Below are 20,054 nucleotides of genomic sequence, written 5' to 3' on the forward strand. Positions count from 1 at the left end.
TATGTCCTCCCCAGCCCCATCCCTTGGCCACCCCATCCCAGCGCAGAAACCAAGATAAGCAGCCAGAAACTGGCGTCACCATCCCCAGTCCTGCAGACGCTCGTCCCACCGCCACCACCTGTGAGCAACCATTCCGGGGCCTGACATTCTGTCGGCTTCACACCACCTCCCGGAGCCCCAGCCAGAAGCACTTCCTGGATAAACTATTAAACATGCAAATCTGAGACAGTGCCTTAACGAGCGACAGACTGCACGACCACAGCCTGGCAAACGAGACGCACGACGTCCGGGGGTGGGGGGTGAGAGGTATATATAGATATAGACTTTGGATCTATCTGCGCGATGCATGTGTAAGGCAGAAAACAGCAGGGATGGAAAACTACCGCAGCATCCTCCAGCTGGGGTGGCCTGGGGTGGCCTGGGGTGGCAGGTGGGAAGCAGGTGGGAGGCAGGTGGGGAGGGAGTGTCTGGAGGAGCCCCAAAGCCTGCCTTAAGCTGGGGATGACAAAACCCCAAGCATTTTGTGCTTGGATTCAATGTGCAGGGAGCCAGAGATACATGGCAGGGGAGTGGGCACTTGGTTTTGGAAAAGGAAGTTGTTTACAGGCAAGGCCTCAGAGTGGAAGCAAAGAAAGGGAGAGACAGAGGAAGCAGAGACTTGGGGGGTCACAGGGAGGTCGGGTGGGGCCTCTATAATAGGACACCAGTTTGCCCCAGCTGCCATGAAGCTCATGTGGAATTGGGTGAATAAGCTTCCTGCCTTGGTCCAGGTTGGCATGAAGGTGACCATGGTGCCTCTGAAACTTAAATGTGCACGGTCACCAGGGATCTTGCTGGTAATGCATGTTCTGCTTTAGGAGGTCTGGCGTGGGGCCTGAGAGTCTGCATTTCTAGCAAGTCTCAAGTGACACCAGTGCTGCTGTCAGTGATGCCAGTCAAGTGTTGAGGGCCTACAAGGAATAAGATCAACAAGAAGCTGGCATTGGCTGAGGAGGACATAGCAGTGAAACGTGTCTTGAAACCCAAAGGCATTGGCCTAATGAGAGGTTCACAGGATGCTGAAGAAAACGGTGGCTGTCCATGGTGTCCAGTGAGTCAAGGAATTAGGACCATATAGCACCTGCCTTGGCCCAAACTGACCCAGACCCCCAGCCCAGAGTATTGAGGAGCCTACAGTGGTCCACACTAAAACAGGACCCACAGGGCCCTGACATGGAGCCCAAGACACTGGGCCTGATGGACAGGGCACCCCTGTTGCTTCAGAGGGATTGTCCACAAGAGATTCGACTGAAGCTCACAGTGGCCACAGGACTCTGGACTGACTCAAACCACACGAACCACCAACCAAAATGATGCCCACACGGGCTCAGGGTGACATAGAGTTCACCAGGACTTGGACTGCTGAGGCTCCAGAACAGCCCCAGGCGGCAGCAGGGCTCTCTGTGGAAGCTTCAGGATGCAGAGACAGGAAGGGAGGGGCAGGAGGCTGCTGGGAGAAGGGAGGGGCAGGCGCCAGGGAGCTCACCAGCTCCGGGGCTGCTGTGAGCCTGCTCTGCTCATCGTGGGCTGGGTGCTACTTGGCTGGGCCCCGGGTTGGAAGGTGCGGAGAGAGAAGGTGCTGTTGCTGCCACACAGCTCAGGCAGAGGAGGAAGTGGGAAGCTGGAGGCGGGCGGGCACAGGGCCCAGCATGGAAGAATACATCCTCCGGGGTGAAGCTTGGCACTGGGGAGGCCCCACTACCCTACCTGGGACCCTAGCATTTAGACTCTTTGTTGCCATTATCCACAGGGACACAGGGGTTATAGGGTCAGGGCTATGGACCCCAGGTCAAGGAGTATCCAGCATTGGGGGAACAAACAAGCATCTCCCTGGTTGGAGGACTCAGGGTGCAGAGGACTAAGGATTCTCACTCATTGGGGTTGGAGGTTCTTTCCATGCAGCCAGGTCTCTGGGCGGGGTGCTCTGAACCTACTGTGTCCTTCCTCGGGGAAAAGAACAAAAACAATGCAGGGTGCCCTTGTCCACATCCCTGGCAAAGACCCCACCAGTATCTGGAGATAGGTGCCCGTATCTCTGTCCTGACTAAATCCAGCACTTCCTCCCCCGTCTGATCAGATCCTCTTCCTCACGAGGAGAGAAGCCCCTCAGATCCACCCGCAGCTGTTTTTGCCCAAGTGGATGTAGAGGAGGCTGGGAGGGAGGGATATGTTGCTATGGAATATTGGTACAGCAGGTGTGGTGGTATCAGGCAGGAGGAATATCAGTCCCTTTTCCAAGGAAAAAAGCATTTTTTGTGGCCAAAGCCACAGACAGCTATTCTAGGCAGCAGCTGGTCCCCCACTCTGTTAGCCCCAGGTCAGGATACCCCCTCTCTGCCTGCCTTCCCCACCCTGAATTCCTGGTGTGATAAGGTTCTCTCCTCCTATCCCCCTCTTTCCTGGCCCCTCCCCCCAGGGCAGGTGTCAAGAAGAGACTAAGGGGCTTCCAGGTCCAGGGGTCCCTTCCCTGCCACCTTTCCCCATCCAGCTGGATACTGCTGGAGAATCGATCCTAATTCATTCCTGCCTGCACAGCTCCAGGCTGACCTACTTTCCACTTCAATGCAGAGGGACACATGCCTACACACTCCTAGACACAGAGCTGTGCATAGCCAAGAGATGAACACTCAATGCACAGGGAACAGAGGATACAAGCGCTGACACACTCAGGCTTGTGCACCCACACACGCATGTCCAGAGACACCTCCCCAACTAAGCAACATGCCCAAGGACTCCCTCATGAATACACACACAGCGCTCCCTGTTCACATAGACACACGTGGACAGTCGTGCAGGCCCCCATAAACCACAGATCGGATTCCCCACAGGGGCCTCCTACTCTCTCCTGTTCCCAGGTCTCCATCCCCTAGGCCAAAGATTTCCAACCAGTGTGCAGTGAAAGGATCTTAGGTGTGCCACCAATTTATTTTTAAGATTACTAATTAAATTATTTTCAAAGAAATTCAAAGCACAGTAAATATATATATATATATATATTTTTTTTTTAATGGTAACATGGGTTTCTTTATTTGATTTTTTCTTTCTTTCTTTCTTTCTTTCTTTTTTTTTGCAGTTTTTGGCCAGGGCCAAGTTTGAACCCATCACCTCTGGTATATGGGGCCAGTGCCCTACTCCTTGAGCTACAGGTGCCACCCCGCAGTAAGTATATTCTTGTTTTTGACTCTTTTTTTTTTTTTTTATCAACATCATTTAAGTGTGCCGTGGAAGTTTAACTATAGGTTCAAGTGTGTCATGAGATAAAAAAAAAAGGTTTAAAAACACTGCTCTAGGCCATGAAAACACCAGAGGAGGCCCTGCTGTCATGCTGTGGGATCAGGGATCACCCCAAATCCAGGGATGGGCCCCAGTTTCCCCTCCTCCTTCCACTGTGCTGCCTTACAGAAATGCAGGTGGGCTACTTACCCACAACCCTCTACCTCCATGGGAGAGACCAAGAGTAGGGGACGCATTCCTTATGCTTTCATAGCAACCAAAGGCTTGTGGCCACAGTCTGTGGAGCTCACAGGATGCCAAGACAACACCGTGGGACTGTCCTCCTCAACCTCTCTCAGCTGTACCTTGATTCAAATGACTACTTAGCCAGGCACAATGGGTCATGCCTGTAATCCTATCGCTCTGGGAGGACGAAGAGGGTGAATCACCTGAGTTCAGGAGTTCAAGACCAATCTGAGCAAGAGGGAGACCCCATCTCTACCAAAAATAGAAAAGTTAGCCAGATGTTGTGGATAGCACCTGTAGTCCCAGCTACTCAGGAGGCTGAGGCATGAGGATCACTTTCCTTGAGCCCAGTTTTCTTTTCTTTCCTTTGCTTTTTTTTTTTTTTTGAGACAAAGTCTCAGTATGTCACCCTTGGTAGAATGTGTGGCATCATAGTTCACAGCAACCTCAAATTCTTGGGCTCAAGTGATCCTCCTGCCTCAGCCTCCTAAGGAGCTGAGACTACAAGCACCTGCCACAGTGCCCACCTGTCTTTCAGAGATGGGGTCTCACTCTTTTTTTTTTTTGCAGTTTCTGGCTGGGGCTGGGTTTGAACCCGCCACCTCTGGCATATGGGGCCGGTGTCCTACTCCTTTGAGCCACAGGCGCCGCCCTGGGGTCTCACTCTTGGTCAGGCTGATCTGGAACTCCTGAGCTCAAGCAATCCACCCCGCCTCCCAGAGGGCTAGGATTACAGGCGTGTGCCACTGAACCCAGGTGTTTGAGATTGCTATGAACTAGGCTGATGCCACAGCCGTCTAGCCTGGGCCACAGAGTAAAACTCTGTCTTTTTTTTTTTTTTTTTTTTGTAGAGACAGAGTCTCACTGTACCGCCCTCGGTAGAGTGCCGTGACGTCACACGGCTCACAGCAACCTCTAACTCTTGGGCTTACGCGATTCTCCTGCCTCAGCCTCCAGAGCAGCTGGGACTACAGGCGCCCGCCACAATGCCCGGCTATTTTTTTGTTGCAGTTTGGCCGGGGCTGGGTTTGAACCCGCCACCCTCAGCATATGGGGCCGGTGCCCTACTCACTGAGCCACAGGCACCGCCCCGTAAAACTCTGTCTTAAAAACAAAACAAAACAACCTAAAAAAATTACTTCCTTAATTTCTGAACGTGAAAACCCTCCGTAAACAGTCAATCTTTTCTTCTTTTTTTTTTTTTTAATAATTTAAAGAGGCTTATTTATTTATTTATTTTTGCAGTTTTTGGCCGGGGCTGGTCTTGAACCCACCACCTCCAGCATATGGGGCTGGCGCCCTACCCCTTTGAGCCACAGGCACCACCCAACAGTCAATCTTTTCAATCATCATTTATTCTTCTGCGGATGTGTGTGGAAGGAAGTCATTCAGTCCAGGGGGAAGATGGGGACTGAGACCCAGCAAAGATAGGCCTGGGGCAGAGGGAAGGGGGAAAATCACCCTAGGAGGCTACTGTCACTATTCACCTGTTTTCTCAGACACACCATTCATACTTCAAAGACACTGGCTCATGACTCCCAGAAAGCCACCCTAACCCAAGCCCTGCTGCTATCCTAGGCAGATTTGTAGTCCCTACAAAACTGAAAAAAGCAGCAGCACCAGCACGCCTGCCAAGCCTCTGCCCTTCCCCCTCCTTCCCTGCACTTTTCAACTTTCCATTGAAGTTTTGGTCCCTCCCACCAGTCCCCTAACCCTGGCTTTAGCTTCCTTCCTTGACCAACCCAGACCCCTGAGGCCATCACTTCATGTCCTCACTCTCCTGGCCCTTGACCTCCCCACCCTGGCCAACCCAACTGCCTGCTGTGCTCCCCCATGCCCAGATAGTGCTTCCACTAATTCCAGGTTTCCGAAGGTCTATGTATGGTCAGTAGATTCCCTCTGTCAACCTCATACTTTCTCCCAGCTCCTCTGTCTTCTAACCCCGTGGTCCCCAACATTTTCAGCACCAGGGAAGAATTTCACGAAAGACAATTTCTTCACAGACCAAGGGGTGGGGTGGGAGGATAGTTTAGGGATAATCCAAGCACACGACATCTCCACCTCGGATCATCAGGCATTAGATTCTCATAAGGAGTGCGCCACCTACATCCCTCCCATGCGCCATTGACAGTAGGGTTCGCACTCCCATGAGAATCTAATGCTGCTGCTGATCTAACAGGAGGCAAGAGCTCGGGCGGTGATGGGAGCATTGGGGAGCTGCTGGAAAGGAAGATGAAGTTGCATTCACAGCCTGCTGTGCAGCCCAGTTCCTAACAGGCCACAGACTGAGGTTTGGGGACCACAGTTCTAACCTACCCATGTTCCTCCTGCACCAAAGAAAGCCCATTTTCTCAGGAAAAATGGAAGCTATCTAGAGCTATCTACACGCTATTTCTTATCTCCCTGTACCTGCAGCTGCCAACTTGCCCGTTTGTTCCTGGCATCTCCCAGTTCTTTGATCCTCAAGGTCCTTCCCCAGGCCCACTGTTTCCTCTTCCTGAAACACTTCGTTCTCCTTTCCTTGTTGTTAAGTCCTAGTCATCCTCCCAAGCTTGTCTCACTTCTCTAAAGATGCCCCTTCTGCTCTCCCTGACCGGGGCAAATCCTGCTGCATGGCCCCTGGCCCTTCATGCTCCTCTCCTTTGCAGTACTTGTCACAGCCCAAGATTATCAACTACGAGCTGTGCCCCCCACTGCAAGACTGAGAGGGCCAGGACTCCAGGCTCATTGCTCTTATCTCATGCAGGTGTGCACGTGTGTGCCCATGCACATATTCATGGGTGTGCATGCACGCACAGGAGCAGGAGTCTCAGCCTGTTCAGGAACACAATTCCCCTCATTCCCCTGCTGTCCATCCAAGCCCTGGGCCCCAGCCCCTGCCCTCCATAGACACCTCTCTCCCTCACTCTCTCTTTCTAAGTGTCCTCAACCCCTCCCTCCCACTTAATCCTTCTGGAGCCTTCCCCATCTGTGCAACATGCAACACTGTACCCGCACTATCTCCTTCTCCATATGCTCCTTCTTTGGCTCCTGTATTAGTCAGGATAAGTTATGTTATATTAAGCTAATGTTATGTTTTAATCTTCTATTGTGTTAGGCTCATTAGTTATATTAGCTGAGTTGTGCTAAACTGTATTCACTTAGTTAGGCTAAGTTGTATTAGTTAGGTTAAACTCCTAGAACAAAGAGATCCAAAAAAGGATGGGGCCTCAGGATATAAAGTGTATTTCTTTCTCATATTCTCAGGGATCAGTGGAGAGCTCTCACTGGGAGAATCCAGGTTCTGTCTTGTGCTGCCCCCAAGAGCACTGTCCTCCTTGCTGGGCTCTAGCCAGCAGGAAGGGGCAAGGGAGTGTGGAGAGGGCATGTCTCGAGTCTTAGAGCCCACGCCAGGAAAGGACACACACTTTCCCCCAGTGTTTTCAACCTTTTTATCTCATGGCATACTTGAACATAAACTACTGTGGCTCACTTAAATTATGTGGATCAAAAATAGAGAGAGAGAGAAAAGAATATACTTACTGTCCTTTGAACTTCTTCTGAAAATAATTTAATTAGTGATCTTTAAAAATTTTGCAGCACACCTAAGATCCCCTCACAGCACACCAGTGTGCCACAGCACACTGGTTGAAAATCATTGCTTCACCCCTTCGTAGCCCACCGGCAGGAGTGAAATCACATGGCCATACCTGACTGCAAGGGAAAGGAGTCTACCTGGGCAGCCATGGGGAGCACAGATTTTGGCGGGCAACTAGCAGCGGTTGACAGAACTTCCTTGGTGTCCCTTCTTGCCCCACCCATTCCTCTCACTTTCCTTAATGTCTCTCAAGGTGCTATCCTTGGCCCTCTTCTCAGCCCACACACTTCCCTGGTCATTCTTGTCCAATCCTGTGCTGATGACTTCAACCAAATGCTTCTACCTACAGCCCAGGTCTTTCTTTCCAGTGAGGAGCAGACCTGCCCAGGCACCAGGGCTGAAATCTGCGACTCAAGCCAGACTCCTCCTCTGCCTCACTCCACACTTAATCTGTCACCAAGGCTGGTGATCCTACTTTGCAAAGGCCTCTCCACTGAGGCTCCCCTCTCCTCTTCCCTGCTGACCTCGCCTGTTCTCATAGCCTCCCTCTCTCCTCTCCATGCCACCCGACCCTCCCCGCAAAGTGAGCAGCAGGTGTTCACCCGGCCCCGTTCTGAGCCCTCCTTGCATCTCTCTTCCCCTTTCAGTCTTTCCCTGGGCCATGATATCCGCCTCCTGGCTTTCATTCCCACAGACACTCAGGTGACTCATACAAGTAGCTCTCTGGCCCTCACATCTTCCCTGAGCACCAGACTCAAATATCCACTTGACATTTTCACTTGGATGCCTCAAAGGCACCTGACTCTACATGTCCAAATCTGAGCTCAGGATGTCCCCTATATCTTGTCTCTATCTTTTTTTTTGAGACACAGTGTCACTTTGTCTCCCTGGGTAAAGTGCTGTGGCATCATAGCTCACAGTAACCTCAAACTCTTGGGCTCAAGTGATTCTTTTGCCTCAGCCTCCCAAGTAGCTGGGATTACAGGCACCTGCCATAATCCCCAGCTATTTTTAGACATGGGGTCTCCCTCTGGCTCAAGCTGGTCTCGAACTCCTGAGCTCAGGCAATCCACCTGCCTCAGCCTCCCAGAGTGTCAGGATTACAACTGTGAGCCACTGTACCCAGCCTTATCTTGTCTCTATCATTGTCATCTCTGGTTTTTAAAGCCAGAACCTGAGACTCTTGTCATCCCCTCATCTTCACCATATTAGGTCAGTTGTACCTGTGTCCGTACCCTGTCCCCATCCCCCTGGCCCAAGCCACCATCACTATGACAGTGGCCTTCTAGTCAATCTCCCCACATCTCCTTTTGTCTCCAAGGTCCATGTTAATGTCATAGTGATCCTCTCCAAACACAAATCTGACTGTTACTGCCCTATATCCCAGTGCTCTCAGAATAAGCCAAAATCCTTACCTCGGCCTTAAGGCCCTGCCACAGCCTCCCCCTCCCCTGCTCTCAGCTCAGGCCATACTGGTACCTCCCAGTTCTTTGATCCTCAAGGTCCTTCCCCAGGCACACTGTTCCCTCTTCCTGAAACACTTCGTTCTCCTTTCCTTGTTGTTAACTCCTAGTCATCCTCCCAAGCTTGTCTCACTTCTCTAAAGATGCCCCTTCTGCTCTCCCTGACAGGGCAAATCCTGCTGCATGGCCCCTGGCCCTTCATGCTCCTCTCCTTCCAGGTACTTGTCACAGCCCAAGATCATCAACTACAAGCTGTGCCCCCCGCCCACACTGCAAGATTGAGAGGGCCAGCACCCTGCCTGTTTTGCTCACCATAATTTCCCAGTGTCTAGCACAATACCCAGTACATAGTAAATGCTCGAACTAATATTTATTGAACAAAGAATAAGTAAGGCATATGGCTACTTCAGTCTGATAGAGTCACCACTCCGGGGCTCCTTGTTGCCTTCAGAATGAACTTCTTGTCTTGACAGACAGACCTTTGTGATCTGACTCCCGTCTACCTATCTCTTGTCACATATACCCTGTGCTATAGTCTTAAGAGTCTCACACACTCAAATCTCAGCCTTTGCATATGCTCTGTCCTCAGCCCCACCTGGGCCTCCTTCACTTCATAAATTCCTACATATCCTTCAAGACTCAATTAAGATATCTCCCCCTCTGAGAAGCCCCGGCGGGCCTCCTGGTATAATACTACACAGTGATGAAATGAATTAACTACTGCTTCACACAACAGCATGGACGAATCCCACACACACGATGCTGAACAAAAAAAAAGGCAGAACCAAAAAAGCACCTTCCATTTCCATGCGGGTCAAAAACAGGCAGAATGGATCTGCGGTGACAGAGGCCAGTATGGTGACCATCTCTGGGTGGGGGTATCAACTGGGAGCGGGGCCCACAGAGCCTCCCAGAAGCTGGAAATGCTGCTTCTCTAGATCTGGGTGGTGATCCAACGGGTATGTATACGTAGAACATTCATCAAGCTGGATTTTTGGTGCACTTTAGAGTAGGTAACTTCACCTCTACTTTTAAAGTGCTAAAATTTTGGGTGGCGCCTGTGGCTCAAGGAGTAGGGCGCCAGTCCCATATGCCGGAGGTGGTGGGTTCAAACCCAGCCCCGGCCAAAAAAAAAATAAATAAATAAAGTGCTAAAATTTTGTAATAAATCACCATGGATGACTGATCTCCTGTGTTGGAGAGTCACTTACTGCTATAGAGTTCCTGGATTTTAGGTGGTGATGCTGAGGCTCAGAGAGGGTAAACCATTTTCAGCTAGAGTTGCTCCGCACATCTCCAGAGAGTCCACCCTCAGGAAGAGACTGCCTTGTTTTCCCTCATGCCACTGTAAGCGCCTCAGAGGCAGGCTGTGTGTCGTTGGGTTTCTGGCACAGAGCTCTGTGACCTCCAAATATTGATGGGGGCTGCTCTGCCCCATGACTGGTTGTTGCTGGAGCAGTAAAACATGGTAGCCCTTGGTTAAGAGCCCGAACTCAAAGGGCACAATTCCGTAACTGTAGGGGCTTATCCTCTGTGTACCACAGTTTCTTCATCTGCAAAAATGATAGTACCCACTTCATAGCATTAAATAGTATTAAGTAATTAAGCACAAAGCACTTAGAACAATGCCTGGCTCCAAGTAAGTGCCATTCCCGCTCTTAGGGGAAAACCTGGTCACACAGAACAGACCTAAACTTTGCCCCTCCACTGGCTGTGTGACCTGAGGCAAGTCAATTAACTTCCCTGAGCCCCATTTCCTCATCTGTTAAATAGGTAATAATATCTATCTATCTTATGAAAGCCAAATAATGCACTCAAAACACCTGACACCTGCCTGAAGTTGCCCATGTCAGGGGACCACATTTTGCACAGTCCCCCTCAAGCCTTTAGCACAGGGCCCAGCACCAAAAGGCGTTCAATTGCTTGGGAAAATTAATCCCTTCCCCACCCACCCTTCACGGCTGATCTTCCTCCTCTGGTGCGAGCAGACAGCAGCATCTAGTGGACAAGCTCCAGAACTGCATTCTGGCCAAGGGTCACTCTCCACGCTGCTGTGCAGTACTTCAAAATAAGCCTTTTTAAATATGCACTCCGCCTTGGACAAGTATTCATTACGTTACTGCTGTGCACAGGGCACTGATCCAGGACCTTAAAAATGAAGTAAGAGATACAGTTTTGAGAAAAAATCAACAAATAATTATAACTTTGTTATTAATACCCTAACTTTCTATCTTAAATTAAACAAAATATAAATATTTTGTAGGAGGACTTGGCACACTGGACAGGGTCTTCTCAGGAATAAGACAATTACGGGAGTGATTTCGAAGTGGCTATCATGTGTCAAAGACTCTTGGTCAACTCTGAGGCCATAAAACAAAGGCTTAGGTCAGACAAATTCTGCCATGTGCACACTGATGGCACTTTCCATAGAGGGGAGCGGGAGTGTTTAGCTCCAGGGCCACACTCTCCCTCCATGTTCCACATTCTTTCCTTCCCAGACACAGAGGAGAGAAGAGGGACTAGAGGTGGTACCTCCAGCTGGAGAAATCAAAGAAGATTTCATGGAAGAGATGGCATTTCAAATGAGCTTTGGAGAATGAAGGTAAAGATGGAGAGGCTGGGAGAAGCAGTGCATTCCAACATGGCAGGCCACAGGGTGTATAAAGTAAGGAAAGAGGGATGAGGTCTGATCTCAGAGGGCCCCAAAAGACAGACCAAGGAGGTTGCATTTAATAAAATCAGGGGACCCACTGAACAAGAAGGCAACTTGATCTGAGGGGATCAGGGGAAAACCAGAAATTGATTAGGTGGCTTCTGCAGTAAGGAGACTAGAGGTAGTGAGCACTGCACTAGGAGGCAGAGCAGGTAATGGATGCTAGAGATACTGGGGAGGGGAGAGGCATGGGAGGTTTGAAACTAGATAGCTGTGGGTCAAATGGGAGGACCCAGCCGAAAACTCAGGGTGCTCAGGTGCTGAATCTGAATCTCCAGATGGTAATGGAGAGAAAAGCAGAGCTGTGACCAGAATGTAGAATTGACCAGGGAGACCGATATGGGCAGGGGGTGGGGTGGGGTTGGGCAGGGACAATGAGTTTGGTCTTCAACACAGAGCTATGAGTTGCCGGCATCCATGTGGAGATATGGGATCAAAATGCAGGAGAGGCATTGGAGAGAAAAAGAGACAGGACCCTGAGGATGCAAGAGGCAGACCTGGGAGAGGAAAATAAAGGGAGGCCAGGGGGAGATGGGGCAGAGGGCAGGTGTCACCTGGACTTCATTGGGCTCCCTCTGTTTAAAGTTTCTTGAAGACAGAATGAAGAAGAGGAGACAGAAGACAAAGGAAGGATCTTTGGGGAGAGAAGACTAAGAGACCTTCAGGAGTGCCCAACAGTGTCACAGGCCACAGAGAAGTACAGGGGCGGATGGTGCAGTGGGGGGGGGGGAGACTGCAGTTGAATTTGTGTTTGGAAGCTGTCAGTTTCAGAGGCAGAGATCAGGCTATAAAGAGTTAAGGGTCAAGAGGCAGAGGGGCTGAGGCTCCCAGGAGGAGGGAGGACATGGTAAGTGGGCTGGACTTGGGCGAGCAAGTGAGCTCACCCTCAGAGTCCTGTAAGAGACCCTGATGAGGATGGGCAGAAACTCAGAAGCCAATGAGAAAGAGACTCTCTGAGACTAAAGGAAAAGAGATAACCCAGTAAGAGAACTTAGAGACCCAGCCAAAAACTAAGACCCTGCAACCCCTGCATCCTTAACAAATAGCAGTGGTTGGTGGATGGAGGGGAGGGGAGGGGTGTAAGCAGGGCCCTTTCCAGGTCCTAGAGAAATCAGGAAAGCCTATGAAGGCTGGGAGAGGAGCTTCCACAGACACTCTTGGGGGCTCTAGTGCATTGAGGGGTTACAGCTTCCTCAGAGTGAGCCAGGGAGAAGCAAGGGTCAGATTCTCCCCTTCCCCAGGTTTTTCCCTTTTGAGGACAACTTGCCCTGGCTCTAGAGCAGCGGTTCTCAACCTGTGGGTCACAACCCACAGGAACTGTATTAAAGAGCTGCAGCATTAGGAAGGTTGAGAACCACTGCCCTAGAGGGACCAACCCTGAACACTCAGAAAAGTCTAGGTAAGTTTCTTCTTTCTGGGATTTAGTTTCTGTGTTGGGCTAATGGTGAAAGCCAAAAAGATCCGTCCATGTCCAGATCCCCACTCCCACCACCCCCCAAGAACTGTAAATATGACCTTATTTGGAAAAAGGATTTTTGTAAATGTAATTAATGAAGTCAAGAAGAGAGCATCCTGAATTATTAGGTGGGCCCTAAAGCCATAAGTGTCCTTCCAAGAAACAGACAAGAAGGCCACATGAAGACATAGGCAGAGATTGGAAATCTGTAGCCACAAGCCAAGAAGCTGGAAGAGATAAGTAAGGAAACTTCCCATAGAGCCTTCCAAGCAAGCACAGCCCTTAATTTTGGACTTGTGGCCTTCACAATTGTGAGGGAATAAATTCCCTATTTTCTTAAACCACTAAGTTTGTGGTAATCTGTTGAGGTGGTCCTAGGAAAAGAACATAGTTCCCCGTACCTGACTAGGAAGTTTCTTGGGATGCTCACAGTCCTGAGAGTGCCCGGAACTAAACTTCACTTAGCAAGGAGAGTTCTAAGTCTGGCCAAGAGGTATGTTTTTTAACTCACTGCCCCATCTCCTTCCACGTTGAGGTTTAACCCTTTCACTTGTACAGGGGTGTGGGAGTGGTACAGGGAGGAAGGAAGCATCATCTCCTGCTCCACAGAGAAGAGTCTGCTGAAAGAAAGCACTTCAAGCCCACCTCCCCTTCCTCCTCTGACTGGCACTCAAATCATCATCCCGTGCCCCAGCTGCAGGCAGGTTGAAAGGGCCAAAGTTGACATGGAGCATATTACTAAAAGCAGGGGGCTTTTTAAAAACAGGGAGTCTGTCTGCCTTTCCCAATTTCTACTGGAAAACATCACCCCATCACGATCCTCTCCCCACCTCTTGTTGACTTTCTTCTTCCCCTTCTCTATTCTTGGGGGAGTAAGATAAGACTGATACCCCTGAGCACAGGATGGAAGGCTCTCTCATCCCTCCTTCCTCCTCCCCTCAACACAGCTGGAGGGGGGAGGGGAGGTCAGCAGGGTTCACAAAGGCCAGATGTTAAGGAAAAAGAGAGCATAGCCCACCTCACGCCCACCCACCCCACCCCCACCCTCACTCCCAGAGAAAGAAAAATGAAAGGAGACAGTTTTTAAAACAAACAAAACTTTTGTGGTCCAAAACAGTTTTTCTCAAGAATCTGCTCTATGCAAACAATAACAACTTTTTACAAGGCATTTTCACAGAAAAGGAGACAAGTCCTTCCCCAGCATAGTATGTGGGAATTGTTCCTCCCTCACCCCGTTTTAAGGGAAAGAGGGGATGCTATTCACTAGTGCACACAGAAGGGTCACTGGGTCCCTCAAACCCCCCCCCCCAGCTTCCCTTCACACCTCAACTTGGAACTTCCCTAAGACCTAACCTCCCCAGACCTCACCTGGGTGGAAGAGAAAGTGATTGCATCCCTCTCTGACTCAAGGGGATCCTCCTAGCCTGAGGGGCTGAGGGTGTGATCCAGGCCTCTCTCCCCTTCCCTAGAAAACAGAATCTCTGACCCCAAACCTAAACTCCTGGCCCTGCCCCCTTCCAATCGGTCAGATCCTGACAACTCCCGCAATGCCTAAAGTTGGGGGGTGGGGGAGAAGATGAAGGTACTTCTACCCAGGTCTCATCCCAACCCAAACTTTGCCTCTTCAAACCCCAGTGGACCCTTTGCAGTAGGGCCAAGAGCCTTTTCATTTTCTCTCTCTGCAAAGAACAGCTTGTTTTGTCTCCATCCTTTAAGGGAGTTGAGTTTGGGTATCCAAAGAATGGACTTAGGCCTGCCGTCTACCTCCATCCCCTCCTATCCATAAATCGGTGGAGAGGACCTCGAAAGGCGACTCGTTTGGTCTGATTTTATTGATTTCTTCTACCTTCCACTACTTTCCCTGGGACAGTTTCTTGTCCCTTCCCCAGGCAAAGTCTGCACTTTCAGGGCAGAAGGTCTTTAACAGTGAGGAGTAAACTGGAGGAGGGGGGTCTCTTTTACCCACCAAACCTTATAAAATGAAAGCAAACAGGGAAAATCGAAGGGCTTCTGATACTGGACAAAAAGGAAAGGTTAGTGACTGAGACTGAAGATCTCACCAATTAGAGGTCACTTGAACTGGGGGGCCTAGGAAGGGAACAAGAAAGGGTTGATCTTTCCCTTGCTCAAACTGCTCCCTCCCCCATTAAGACTCAGGTGGTGCTAAGAGCAATAGGGAAGGCCTAAGGACAGTGAAGGGTTAAAGGCCTGGACGTTGGGGGTGGGGATACCCCCAGGGAGCTGCCAATCACCTCCCTATCTCCACCACAGCCCCCACATCCCCAGCCTTCCATAGACACAGAAACAACCGGTTTGTCCATCACAGAGGTCTCTCCTCTCCCCCCCTACTTTGGTCTTTGAGTGGTAGCCTCCTTTACTACCACTGGGGTGAAGGCCCTGCCCCCAGATATCCAAGTTGGAAGAGGGGAGGGAATGGAATCTGCGTCATTCAACTTTTTTTTTCCGGTTAAGCCTTCTCCCATCTCCAGCCCTAGGTTCCTCTGCAAAGGATGAGGGGTAGAGAATGTCACCCCCAACCAATTAGGTGCTTGAAGATCACTGTCATTTGAGGGCCCTCTATCCACAGCCCATAAAACATAAAGGAAGGGGACAAGCAAATGTGAGGAACGGGGCTCTCTCCTTGAGCCTACAGTTTGGCCACGGCCCCAATTTTTCCCCCTTAAGGAAGAGGTCCCAAGCTCAGATTTCCTCCATGTTGATCCCCCAGAATTTGAGGCCAGGGGGCTCAGGGACAGCAGGACCCCCGATCTGCCACCTCCACAGCGGGTGGGCAGGCGGAGGCTTTGAGTCTCCCTGGAGGCGAAGCGAGGATGCTGGCCCTAAGTCTCCATCCTCTCCCACCACCAGGGCTGGGGGGCAGGGGAAGCAGTCGAGGAGGCTGAAGGTGCTCGAGGTGGGGAGCGTCGGTGCAGGACGGCGGATCTGCGCGCTGCGCTGAGGAGGCGCTGGCCGCCGACGTTTCTTGGCTGCTCCCCGGGGCGGTCCTTTAGCTAATGGCCTCTCAGGCCCCCGGCGCAAGCTAGGAGTGTCCAAGGCAAAGCCCTTCGCATAACACCAAAGTTTCGACCGGCGGATCAGACGATCGAAATGTTCCTGGCGGAGATCGCCCGGCGTGGCCGGAGCTGTGCTGGCCGTCGAGGGGCTGGCGGCCGGTGCCTCGGGGGCGGCTGACGAGGGGTTTCCATCCACTGCGACTGTCTCGTTCGGCAGAGACCGCTCCGGCGGCACCCCGGGATCCGCGGGCTCAGTGGAGAGGCCCACAGGTGGCGACTGAGGCCGGGAACTGGGCTCCTGAGGCGGACTGGCAGCTGGGCCAGGCTGGAACTCAAGCCCCGGGGTTGGCCTAGGCGGGGCCGAGGCGAAGCTGGTCGTTGATTCCCGTGGGCGCCGGGGCGCGGGGCAGCGGTCCGGAGATGCACAGGAGCGAACGCCGAAGTGAGAGAAACTGCCTCTGCCCTCTTCCTCCTCTCCCGCACTCGGGTACACTGCGACATCGGCATCCTTGCTGGCTGGGGACTTTGGATCGCTGGACGGCCCAGCCTGTCCCCCAGTGCGCTTCAAGCCATCCGGGGCCCAGCCACCAGTGCACAGGGGGGCACGAGGGCCCAGCAGCACCGGGGCCCGCGCCTCCACCTCCCCAGGCCCCAGGCCCAGAGAGGACGCCCGGGGTTTGGCGAGGGCACAGAAGGCAAGGGCACGCAAGCATAGCGGAGAGAACTCCTGGGTCCCCCGACGCGGCTTCCGGGGTGTGGGGGAGCAGGGCGACCCTCGTGGGGACGTCGGCACTGCCAGGCGGGGAGCGGGGCACAGAGTCTCCATGGAGCAGCCTGAGGTGATGCCCACTGAGGGGGCCCCGGTCCCAACGGCGGAATGCCCTGGCTGCCCGAAAAGCCCACGGGCGAGAGGAACATCGCCCCCCCTCGACGGGGAGGTCTCTGCTCACAGGCGCCCCCGACCCGCAACCCAGGGCCGCAGAGCTCTGACTCCCTCTTCGATCTCGTCACGCGGCCCTCCCGGCGGCCGGACTCCTGGGTCCCTGCGTGTCCCGGCTCGGTCGGCCGTCCTTCTTGCCGCCGCGTTCCCCTGCGAAGCGCCAGCAGGAGCCCCTCTCGAGTCGCCCGAAACGCAAAGGCGGGGAAAACAAAGCGGCCGGCAGCTGCGGGAGGCGGGAAGGACCCAGGGCCCGGCACCCGGTGCCCGGGCCCAGGCGGCGGGGAGGGCGCCTTCCGCCCGCTCGGCTTCTTTCTTCCCCGCTGGCTCCCAGAGACCGCGTTATAGAGAACTGCCCCCTAGCTGCCCCAATACCAGCGCCCGGGCCGCGAGCCCGCCGCTGATTGGGCAGCGCTGCCGGTGACGTTGGCCCGGACCCCACCCCTCCGGCGGCACCGCCCCCGTCCCCATTCCGCACACAGACACACACACGTGGACCCGGAGCAGCGGTGGCTGGGAGGTAGCTAGGGAGGGAGTGTGCGCGGGTGGGATCACTAGGGGCCGAATGCGCGGCTGCACGTGGCCCGGTAGCGTGTTGAGATTTAGTGTTTGCAGAGCACATTTTTCACTGAGCAGTCAGTTTTTGCATCTGTAAAATGGGACTGTTCATATCTGCCCTCTTGGAGCTAAAAGAGCCGCGTGAATCAACATAGATGAATCTCAAAAACGATGTTGAGGGCAAAAATAAAATGAATCGATGGCTGTTGACAGGCTTTGCGAAACAGGGACTCCTGCGGGCCGAAAAATTTCCTTCCCTATCTGTTCCCTGCCCCTAGAAGAGTGCCTGGCCACAGCCGGCTCAAAAAATGTCAGTAGAATAAGTACTTAAGAATTCAGTGCAAGAAGAACAAAGGAAAAAAACAATTTGGGGGGGAGGAGTATTATTACACTCACGGAAGGCGACAAATAGGCTTTCTCAGTGCCTATTTTCATTTCTCTGATGTACTAAACACCCCACGTCCGTAACTAAATTCTGAGGGGCTGGCTGTGCAGCTGTTCCCACCCCCAAACTCCAGGACTCTGCCCTCTGAGGCTTGAGGTGCCAAAATGGGTTAAAGAGGCCAGAGGAGAGGACCCACAGACCGTCACTTTTATCTTCCCCAGAGAAAGCAAAGAAAAAGTGAATTCCCAATTAAAATCCTAATAATGCAGCACACACCCCTCCAGCACCTTCTATCACCTCACCCTTCTTTAGTGTCTGCATAGGTTATTTTACTGGGAAGTCAGTGGATGCAGCTTTATTCTTGAGTGTCTGGCTCTCCCATTGTTCTGTAAATGAGTTAATGAGGACTTTGTCTTTTTTTATTTAGAAGCTAATCTGATTTTATTTCTTACAGTGTGTTTGAAGTGCTTCAGATTTCTTAGACCTCAGTTTTCCCTTTCGGAGAACCCATGGAGAAACGGGAAGCTAAATATCCCGAATAATTGCTCTCCACATGCACTGGTGTGTTGGAGGAGGCTTGTACTGGCTTGTAAGACCCTATTTTTAATTTTCAGGAAATTTGTGATCCAAGAAACTTCACATTGGTAGCTTCAAATTTGTCCAGGGTGGGAGTATTTATACCATGGAAATAGGCTATGCTACAAATCAGAGTTGATTGTTAAACATCTACCAGCATACCACTGTATGTGAAGTATTTGTAAAGGACTTTGTCTTGATCATTACTGCATCACCCCTGCCTGGGACAGTGACCAAAGCATAATAGGTGCTCAATTAGGATTTGTGAATGAATGCATCCCTGGGATATTTTTCTCATGATAAAAATCAGGTTTTGGAATATGGCTGTTTCCCATCTGTAGAAATATAGAGATTGTCAGTGGCATGGAGTAAAGGCATAGGAGGTTGCTAGGAGGGCCATAGAGAAAAATATCTCATTCTGAGGTCAGGGACAAGTGGTCAGGGACAGCTTGCATGCTGGCTCTCTGGACAGTGATAATAGAGGCATTGTTTTCCTATAAGTCATCAGATAACATCTGGAAGGAAAGGGATAAGGAGGGTCTGCCTCACCCACTCACAGAGACCACAGCTAGAGCCCTGAGGGGAGGCTAGAGAAGAGGGCGTGCTGTCCTATTGCTCAAAACACTCCCTAAGAAATTCTGCAGAAGAGCTCTTCAGCGCAGTTGTTATGGAGTTGGGGCAGGACAGTCCTGAGGTGCTGCCAACTCCCCAGATCATAATTGCCCCAAGAGCCTTGATCCCATCACACACACACACACACACACACACACACACACACCTGTGAGGAAAGTTTTGGAAAGACTGTCTCTTCTAGGGGATGGTGCTGAGGACTCTAACCCTCAGACAGCATTGCCAGATTTCTTTTGCTGTGGGCTGAAGGGTATCTTCTTCAATCCATCCTCTTCGCAGCTGAGATGCCTGAAGAGAGAGGTTGGGCCCCCTCTTCAGGGATGTGGGCTCCTTTTATGCCCTCGAGCAGTGTTTTTCAACCTGTTTTAACTCACAGCACACTTGAATCTATAGTTAAACTTCTGCGAACACTTAAATGATGTTAATTTTTAAAAAAAGAGTAGAAAAAAGAATATACTTAGTGTGTGTGAAACTTCTTTCAAAAATAATTTAATCGATGATCTTAAAAGTTTCCAGGCACACCAGTTGAAAAATCACTGCCCTGGAGTTGAATTCCTATTTGCATTCCCCTGCTGAGGACAGTGTCAATACAAGGAGTGAAAGCCCATGAAACTTTCAGAATGAATAAATGAATGAATATCACAAAACAGTGATCCAAAAGCTTCCGTTCCCTACCCTGCATGTGAGTTGGGGGGATTTATTGAGGAGTCATTAGTATTGAGGATCTTTCCTTCTGCCTCCCATTTTCTCTTCTTCCCCTCCTCTAACCAGGTACCCCAGAATATAGATAGCCAGTGGGATGAACTTCACAAACAGTAGGGGTTAGTCTGAATATCTCTCCAGATGAAAGGACCCACAGTCACTCCACCACCTTTTCGGAAGCCCTGGACTGGGCATGCCAGATGTGCAACCCTGGGCAGGTCACCTAGACCCTCTGAGTCTCACTGTCCCTCTCAGTGAAAAGCAGACAACAGTGACTTCATCACAACATTTGTCAAGAAGGTTGACATACGATGTGAGTGGTCACCATTACTCATGTGGGTTGGCCCAGTTGTTGCAATCCCCATTGCCTACAGCAGAGGACACTCAACCCCATCCTCAGTTTAAGAGATGAGGGCGGCAACATCCTTCTCAGGAACCTCTCCTCTTCCCCATTGGAGGAAAAGAGGGACAAAGCTAGATCCAATAAAAGCTAGATCCAATAATGCTGGAATAAAGGATAGAAAGGGCCCCTCAGGACCAGCCCT

General features: G+C 51.4%; 1 protein-coding gene and 1 long non-coding RNA gene across 2 annotated transcripts; one reads left to right on the top strand and one right to left on the bottom strand.

Annotated features, from left to right (window-relative positions):
• Positions 1-1,576: 1,576 nt before the first annotated feature.
• Positions 1,577-11,944, top strand: LOC128570359 (uncharacterized). Its single transcript, XR_008375551.1, has 4 exons — positions 1,577-1,710; positions 3,113-3,198; positions 11,037-11,140; positions 11,837-11,944. It is a non-coding gene; the product is annotated as an uncharacterized LOC128570359 (long non-coding RNA).
• Positions 11,945-13,787: 1,843 nt separating this feature from the next.
• EPOP (elongin BC and polycomb repressive complex 2 associated protein) lies at positions 13,788-16,973 on the bottom strand. The gene has a single exon (XM_053569402.1). The coding sequence runs from the start codon at positions 16,545-16,547 to the stop codon at positions 15,408-15,410; it is 1,140 nt and encodes a 379-aa protein (XP_053425377.1). The 5' UTR covers positions 16,548-16,973; the 3' UTR covers positions 13,788-15,407.
• Positions 16,974-20,054: the final 3,081 nt, after the last annotated feature.

The sequence above is a fragment of the Nycticebus coucang genome, chromosome 18, assembly GCF_027406575.1.
Source record: "Nycticebus coucang isolate mNycCou1 chromosome 18, mNycCou1.pri, whole genome shotgun sequence".
NCBI classification, from domain to species: Eukaryota; Metazoa; Chordata; class Mammalia; order Primates; family Lorisidae; genus Nycticebus; species Nycticebus coucang.

Coding starts and splice junctions, on each gene's coding strand:
- EPOP (XM_053569402.1), bottom strand. CDS start 16,547: ATGGAGACTCTGTGCCCCGCTCCCCGCCTGGCAGTGCCGACGTCCCCA.